The sequence below is a fragment of the Brassica oleracea genome, chromosome C2 (genome assembly GCF_000695525.1).
Source record: "Brassica oleracea var. oleracea cultivar TO1000 chromosome C2, BOL, whole genome shotgun sequence".
Taxonomy (NCBI): domain Eukaryota; kingdom Viridiplantae; phylum Streptophyta; class Magnoliopsida; order Brassicales; family Brassicaceae; genus Brassica; species Brassica oleracea.
In genome coordinates, this window is record NC_027749.1 from 47,661,996 (window position 1) to 47,669,986 (window position 7,991).

Sequence of the window (7,991 nt, forward strand, 5' to 3'; positions counted from 1 at the left end):
TTTTTGTTAATTGCTGTCTTTTTAATGTCTACAGAGCAGACAAGGCTGTGCTCTCCTCGTCTGGATTTCAAGCTGATGTGAAAGCACTTCAGAAAGTTCTCAAGTCAAGGCACTTGGTGTGTGAGCTTCCCCTTTGCATTTTCTTTGTAAAGATGAAGACTTTTGCTTAATAAAGTGTGTTTGGTGTTCTGCAATAGGTTTATCAGCATCAGCATAATAAGCAGATGAGTTGTCCTGCAATGGCTCAGCTTCTCTCCAACACGCTTTACTTCAAGCGGTTTTTTCCTTACTATGCCTTTAACGTTCTCGGTGGGCTTGATGAGGAAGGTATGAAAAAGCCTTCTCTTTTCTCTTTGGGTTTGCACATTGTGAGTTGATTATAGGAGTTGTTAAGTTGTGTCTTTCTTCTTCTGTCAAAATATTCAGGAAAAGGCTGTGTCTTTACCTATGACGCAGTGGGATCATATGAGAAGGTTGGATACAGTGCTCAAGGTTCTGGTTCTACCCTCATTATGCCCTTCCTTGACAATCAGCTCAAGAGTCCCAGCCCGCTCTTGCTTCCTGCCCAGGTTTGTTTGTCTGTGCTTGGTCTTTAATTAGTTTAAGCCCATAATGAATCATTTCAAGCTGCTTATTTTTTAGTCTTTTGCCTATGTAGGATGCTATCACACCCCTTTCTGAACCTGAAGCAGTTGACTTGGTTAAGACTGTTTTTGCGTCCGCCACTGAGAGGGATATCTACACTGTAAGTCTTCCCCTGTTGTGTCTGACTAATGGCTCGTCTTTAGCTGACTAATGCTTTGTTGGATTGTTTTGTTTGTAATAGGGAGACAAGCTTGAGATCATGATTCTCAAGGCGGATGGCATCAGGACCGAAGTCATGGAATTGAGGAAAGATTAAGCGAGTGTTGGCAACACACCTTTCTATTGTTCTTATTCGCATCTCAACACTAGGCTCCCTCTGTTACCTTGAACTGTGTTTGAAGTTTTCTTGTGTTGTTAACAGATTCTCCTTCTCTTATTTATGACAAAACGTTCTTTTGGAAGAGTTTCTAGTAACATTGAGTCTTGACAAAATCTTTAATTGAATAACAACAGTAGAATCAAAATCAGAAGCTGTTCTCTGATTCCCATCCCTTCTTCTCCAGCTCCTGTCGCAATGCCTGCATAGAAAAATGAAAGCTTATTAACCATCAGCCAGTAGCAGTAACAAAGACTATTTCAACATCCAAGTTCTTACTTTGATTCGCTTTCTGTTTACATCAAAGTCGAAGTTCCCTTTACGTGATGCAGACCGATACTCCACCGTCGAGTTCTTCACAGGAGTGAACAAAAACTCAACATCATCTACCAACTGCCAAAGACCAAACGTTTAAGATATAGTCGTTGAAGTGAGACAATAGTAGACAACAATAGAAAAGCTCTGCCTTTACTTACACCTAAGATTGGACTTTCATATTCCACATGAACATAGTCGTCCTTCTTCTCCACAATCCGAGGAGTAAACTTGTCTGGTTTCGTCGACTTAATCTGCAACAATAGTGACAAATCCCGCATCTCTAGATACAACTCATTCATCAAACAAATAGTCAAACTTGTTCAAGGCTCTCTTACCACATTAAGAAGCTCTTTCATTGCAACTTCTCTGCTCACAGGCGTCTTCCTTCCACCATTATAGTTCCTTGCCCACCAATGGAAAAAAAGTGTGATGATTCAAATCTTTCAAAACAATTTAAAGCTCATGATATTGTTAGTTACCATGGTGGAGCATAGTGGACTCGATCGCTGACACTCTCAGAAGTGGATATACAGTTGTTTGTAGCAGGACACAGAGCCAATCTCTCGTTCTTCTGTACTCCAAGATACTCTGGTTTCTTCCCACTAAACCAAACCACTAAAGGTATCAATCATTACCACCAAACCTCAGTTATAGACATCTGTCGGAAGAAAACGTATACCTGAGCTGGAAAATGGCCCCGATCATAGCTAGTTCACTGCTCCTAAGAATCATCTCTCTTCCGATTCCAAATAATATTTCAATTCAGATACTTGGTTCAAGTGATAAACAGAGTATGCAGGAGGAGACAGTACCTTCGAGCAATTAACTTGGGAAGTTTCTCATCTGAAGCCTCTGGAATCGAAGCGGTTATACGAAGACGACCATGGGAGGGAAGCTTTATCCGGTGTTTATGGAGGTATAAGCAAGTGGTCGGTGACACCATGGAAGCCATCTCTTCAGAAGCTCCGTGTCCTCTCTTCTCGACAAATGGGAACCCAAAGAAGACGAGAAGCAAGCATGTTTCGATGCTTCGTGGGCTTATTATTGAGAGACCAATGGGCCAGTAGTGTTATCTCTAAAGCCCAAACAGATCTTACTACACAATTTGCTTCACTAAATAGACTGAGAGAGGCTAATTTATCAGACTAATTAGTCTCAATGTGATCCTTCACAAAAACAAACGTAGGAGCAATGGACATGAGTTATGGGATTTGGAATTGAATAAAATGTATGAAAAATATGCATACCGATTGAAATTTTGAATCGTTTTCAATAAATTAGCTTTATGTAAAATTTGTTCTTACAGTTTTGTAATGACTGTAATTTTGGTTTCGAAAAATATAGACTGAGAGAGGCTACCAATAAGTTAACATGTTTCGATGCTTAATGGTCTTAGTATTCTTGACCCAATAGTCCAGTAGTATTGATCATTCTCTAAAGCCAACATTTAATAAGAGCGATAATTTACTAGAAGAAGGTAAACACAAGAAGCCCGTCTAGCTCAGTTGGTAGAGCGCAAGGCTCTTAACCTTGTGGTCGTGGGTTCGAATCCCACGGTGGGCGATTCCTTTTTAACTCTCTTTTCGGAAAATATCGTTTTTGTTATGAAATAACTTATAATTTATAGTATCGTGAAATTTAAATAAGAGTAGAATTTAATACCCGTATGAAGCAAATAACACTACTATAAGTGAGAGAGTTTATTATAAGTAAGAAGAAGAAGATGTAATGGTTCTTTGATTATAAACTCTTGTTCTTGTTTTTGGTGTACAAAAGAGTGAGATGAGTGATGGTATTTATAGTGAACAACAATACATAAAATAACAAAGATAGTGCTTAATTTGGTAAATGAGTGGGTGATCATAATGCTTGATGAGTAGATGATCATAGTGCTTGAGTTGGTAAAGGAGTGGATGATCATAGTGCTTGAGTTTGGTAAAGAAGTGGATGATCATTTCAATGCTTAATTTATAACAGTTAAGACATTTTTATAAAGTTTTTACTCAATATTCCACCAACTTTTGTGCAGTATTATCTTTCTTATCCATCATCTACTAGGAGCAGATGATAGACAAAATTTACTTATATTATCTTTTCTGTCCATTTGCTGCATGTAGTGTCCAATTTTTTTTTCACTCTTTTCGTACTATTAAACCGAAAAGAAAATCATACTGAAATTTGGTTGGATTATTCAAGGTAAAATGATTCTCTGTTTTACAAAGCATCAAATGTTGTTGACTCTCTCCAAATCTATCTTTGCTTGCAATGAAAACAATTCTCTCCAACTAACCCTAAACCTAAAAATCTCTAAAACGAAAAAAATCCTAAAATTATCTTCATTCATTAGAACTATGAGGTAAGAGGGGAAAATAATACATTATCTACATAGTATGAAATAAGATATGCTACAAAGAAGGTAGCGTGCGGTCGAACCATTTAGAGAGACGCGAGATTTTGGCTGCTACGCTTTTATTTCGACCAAAGAAAGTTTCGGCATTGGACAGCATAACTTCTACGTCGTGTCTTAATGCTTCCACACTCCGGTAATAGTTGTTCTCAAGCCTTGACCTGATTACTTCAATCGACAAAGGTACTGGGAACCTGCACATGAATACACAGAACAAAACCATGTCAGCTTCATCATCTCAATTAAAATCCTCTTCCAGTGTTGATGAAACTTTACCTGTTAGTGTAGCTGGAGCTTCCCACAGTCTGGTTCAGTTTTTGGAGGCCATAAGAATCCTGAAACGAAGTAGTAAAGGTTTATTTAATATTGCCATGTTTTTGCGCCTCTTAATCTACTTAGAGTAAGACTAACTACAAAACCACCTAACTAATGCAAAACACGGGCCTATGCTTGGTGACTAGGAGAGTCCGAACCATTGTTCCAGAATCGTTCTAGGCAGCGTTTAGTTGTCTGCCTAGTTGGCAAACTGGATCTAAACGAAACGATTTCTCATAACGATTTTTCATAAAATCGATCTAGACGTTCAAATAATCGAAATCTTCTATAAGACGGGCTACCATGAGATATTAAAAGTGATTAGAATCAGAAACCTTGGTTCTTTTATCAGAAGTCTCCAACTTTGTTAAGGCCAAGAGCAGACGGTTTCGTTTCTCATCATCCATGTGAGGCTGCACCCACTTGGTATCAGCATCAAAAAGCTCCCAGGGACTGTGAAGATGCGTCTCCGTCGGATCATTCTTGTATCTAACTGTGTACCTCTCCCACGGACTCTCAGGAAAATCAGGTGATTTGGCCTTCACAGCTAGAATCCGTCCTTCCCACCAATTACCATCTTCTTCGCCTTCGTCTCTCCACCAAACCTTACACTTATCCCTGAAAGTCCAGTTCCTCTGTATCGCTGCTTCGTACCGACTTCTTTCCACAAGAAAATCTGGAAAGCTCACCACCTCAGGCAGTGTCAGTTTGAAAGTTCTGTCGAACACTTCGGAGTTGGGGTCGATGACTTTAAGTATCATTTTGCAGCAGCTATCCCCAGAACCAGGGAGTGTTGCGTATTCAAGACTTTCCACTTTACAGATCTCCACCGCCTTTATGTTTCCTCCCTTTACTGAAGTCCAAGGAGCCACTTCCCTCAGGGAGCTGAAGTTCAAGTATTCTTGATGCCCCTGAAAGGTACGAGTAACAGCCACAGGTTTTTTTTTTTTTGTTTTTTGTCACATAACAGCCACAGGTTAAAAAATTGATACCAGAGGTTGATTAAACGAGACTAACAGATAAGATTACCTGTCGCAAATAAGCAAGCTCATCTCCCTTTTGTGGGATATAACGAGAACCCTCTTCATGTGTTGATAATGTTAACCAGGATACCTTTTCTATTGACTGCTGAAGCTTCTTTGTATCAACAGGTTTAGTTTCACTAAAAGGACAAGTAGACTTTCTATTCCTTGTGGATCTCGACCGAAGGGTTGCCCCAGAAGTTGATATACATTCTTCTTGAGGGTTATGCTTTCCATGTGAATCACTTAGTTTATCTCGGATGTGTGTCAAACTGCCTTCCGGCTTCTCCAAACCATTTGACTCGGTCTCATGGAGCCCATTAGGGACACCTTCATGGGTATTAGCACCACTACTTTGATCCTGACTACACGAACCTGGACTTATTTCTTGAGTCAGACTATCACCACCACGGTCTGAGTTATTCTCATGCTTTCGTGACTTCTTTCGTCTATAGACATAATCAAACATCCGTTTAGGATGTGACACAGGAACATCATTAGCAATTAAAACAGGGTCACTGATTAGTGGATTTGATTCATGCACACAATCATTTGTCAGAGATAGCTCTGTTCCAACCACATCATCCTTTTGGCAGTCCAGTGCCAAATCACGTTTAGTGTCTGTAGAACCATTATTCAATGCGTCAGAGCCACCGTTCTCTTGATTTACCGATGAAGATTTTACTTCTTGCTTCAAAGATGTATCAGGAGCCCTTGAAACCCTCTTGGAGCGTATCCTCAACGTCCTAGAGATAGGTGGAAGGCTATCTTTTAGATCATGCAAGCGACCTGTTACATCCTGAGAACAGTTAGAGGCACCCTCATCAGCCACTCGACTTGGCGACCCATCCACTCCTAGGCATTGTTCCTCACCATTTGGCAAACCATTAGAAAGCACCGTGTCAGTGTCAACTGCAATTCCATCGATATCTGTTCTTAATTCCAAACAATTAGGTGTTGTAACACCATTATCATGGTGATCTGCCTCTTTGCTAACATTATTTTCTTTTCCCTCTGGCTCAGAGCCCATAAGTCCATGCGATGACATTGATTCACTTCTCATTCGCTTTGATGTACGAGCCTTAACCATTCCCCATTTTACTTTGCTTGCATCTAACCCCTTCAAATGATTTGCGCAAATTTCAAGGTTCCCAGAAACCCTTGAGTCTTCAGCACAGCCATTCCCTAAAGTTGGAGTTGGAGCATGGGAAGATGTTCCAGGTAGGTTCTCCAGCAAGGAAAGCTTATCTGAACTCTTAACAGGAAACCTAACAACCAATCTCCTTCGTTCAGCAGGTTGAGTTTCGCTAATATCACACTGTTGAGCCCCATCGTCTGAATCACATACGAGAATGTTTTTTCCCTTTGATTGCTTGCCATGCCCATTTACCAAAGCGACATCAAGTTCACTATCCCCAGTGCCCGAGTCCTGTGTTGTTGATTCACTTTCTGATGACTCGCTCAATTCAGAGACATCTTCCTCTTCTGCATCTATAGATGTGCCTGTAATCTTAGAAAACCAAGAGAGTGCATTTTGTGCAGCCGCTCGCCTAGGTCTGGACGATTTAGATTTTGAAGATTTTCTTTTGGATTTTTTACGACCACTCCTAGATTTCCTGGTACGTTTGTTCTTGTTTGTAGCACCTTCAAGCACATCAAAGTTTCTCTTTCTAAAACGCCTTCCCGAAGAAGTCATGATCTCAGCCTGGTAAAAAGGTAAAAAGGGATAAGTAGCATATTTAGGCACAAGATCAAAGCAATATTACTAAAACTTACTCCTGTTTTATGTTTTCGCCTTTTGGATCTTCTACGGCTATTCTGATGATCACCATCCTCATCGCCTTCACTAGAACTGGAACCTGACTCACTAGAAGTTAAAGAATTTAAACATTGTTGCTCTTTTCCAGACGAATCCTCTTCTGGCACATTGTATTCGGAGTCATTTCCATCGCTTAAGATATCGATTTCTGGTTCCCACTCCATCACATCTACAAATTCTGGCATCGGCTCAGCTAAGTCTAGATCTGCCAGAGGTGGCATTTGGTAGTCTTGATCTAAAGTGATATCTGGCCCTATAGCAAGCTTTAAAGAAGATGGTCGCCATTCTTTGCCTAAGGAGCCAAGGCGCCGTTTCTGAAACATGGTCTGATATGGCTCTTCATATGGAATCATCGCTAGAATTCAGAAAGATTAGAGTGAATAATATGCTCATCCTGAGTAGAAGGATCCACAAAGAACTTGTAATCATAGTAAAAGAAGGTAAAACCTGAATCACAAAGAGGGTCCTCCATATTTCGGCGATAAGGTGGAAGCTGAGATTCCTGAATCAAAGTTCCAAATGCCAATTAGTGAGTACACACTATGCGTGTAACGAGCAGAAATACATAAATGGTTATGAAGCAGAATCACAAGAAGGGTAAAAAGATAAACTATTTACCTGGTCAAGGACATTCCCATATATGTCCTGAATTAATGGCCGGTAATCCCCCAGGAAGAACTACAAAATGCACAGAGAAATTATACGGAAATTTTATTTTAGCACTAGAGGGGTGTCCGCGCTTCGCGCGAAATATTATTTTACTGTTGTTAATCATGACTTTATTGATGACATAATTACTTTTGTTTAAGAACATTTGGTTTTTTATTTGTGTTATATAGTAGTAGGTGGTAGGTTAATATATTTTATGTTTGTTTTCTCACTAATGTTTTTTCCTTTAAGATGTTTTTTCCTATCTCTAGATTTTGACATGTAGTTGTCACCATCTATGTATTTCGTTTACCTTTCCAGCGTACAGTGCTTCTCACCATCACCGAAAAAGACTCATCTCTGTGCTTGTTCTTCCTCGCATTCTTTTCCTGTGTGATTATCTAATATTTGTTGTAGATCTTGTTTATGAGTTCCCACTTGTGCGGTTGTTTCTCACGGTTTTGTAGGCTGTTCCGGTTAATATTGGGTTTTCTTTTTTTT

At 39.8% G+C, this 7,991-nt stretch overlaps 3 protein-coding genes and 1 non-coding gene across 5 annotated transcripts in view; 2 read left to right on the top strand and 2 right to left on the bottom strand.

Moving 5' to 3' along the window:
* The first annotated feature begins 33 nt into the window (after window positions 1-33).
* On the top strand, window positions 34-1,048 carry LOC106326824 (proteasome subunit beta type-1-like). The gene is made up of 5 exons (XM_013764757.1): window positions 34-116; window positions 198-327; window positions 427-569; window positions 659-745; window positions 827-1,048. Exons 2-5 carry the CDS (start codon window positions 225-227, stop codon window positions 899-901), a joined length of 408 nt encoding a protein of 135 aa, XP_013620211.1. The 5' UTR covers window positions 34-116; window positions 198-224; the 3' UTR covers window positions 902-1,048.
* Window positions 978-2,279, bottom strand: LOC106326823. The gene is made up of 7 exons (XM_013764756.1): window positions 2,092-2,279; window positions 1,959-2,015; window positions 1,759-1,881; window positions 1,615-1,681; window positions 1,438-1,530; window positions 1,241-1,354; window positions 978-1,163 (listed from the first exon to the last, which is right to left on the bottom strand). The coding sequence occupies exons 1-7, from the start codon at window positions 2,229-2,231 to the stop codon at window positions 1,110-1,112; spliced, it is 648 nt and encodes a 215-aa protein (XP_013620210.1). The 5' UTR covers window positions 2,232-2,279; the 3' UTR covers window positions 978-1,109.
* Window positions 2,280-2,769: 490 nt separating this feature from the next.
* Window positions 2,770-2,842, top strand: TRNAK-CUU. The gene has a single exon. It is a non-coding gene; the product is annotated as a tRNA-Lys (tRNA).
* Window positions 2,843-3,599: 757 nt separating this feature from the next.
* LOC106326822 (bromodomain and WD repeat-containing protein 1-like) overlaps window positions 3,600-7,991 on the bottom strand; it is a 10,692-nt gene continuing 6,300 nt past the window's right edge. For both annotated transcript variants that reach the window (XM_013764754.1, XM_013764755.1), the window contains 7 exons: window positions 7,461-7,520; window positions 7,290-7,344; window positions 6,800-7,197; window positions 5,031-6,728; window positions 4,337-4,912; window positions 3,963-4,021; window positions 3,600-3,880 (listed from right to left, as the gene is read on the bottom strand). In XM_013764754.1, coding sequence (XP_013620208.1) covers window positions 3,685-3,880; window positions 3,963-4,021; window positions 4,337-4,912; window positions 5,031-6,728; window positions 6,800-7,197; window positions 7,290-7,344; window positions 7,461-7,520 — 3,042 coding nt within the window. In that variant the 3' untranslated portion in view covers window positions 3,600-3,684. The remainder of the gene's footprint in view (window positions 3,881-3,962; window positions 4,022-4,336; window positions 4,913-5,030; window positions 6,729-6,799; window positions 7,198-7,289; window positions 7,345-7,460; window positions 7,521-7,991) is intronic.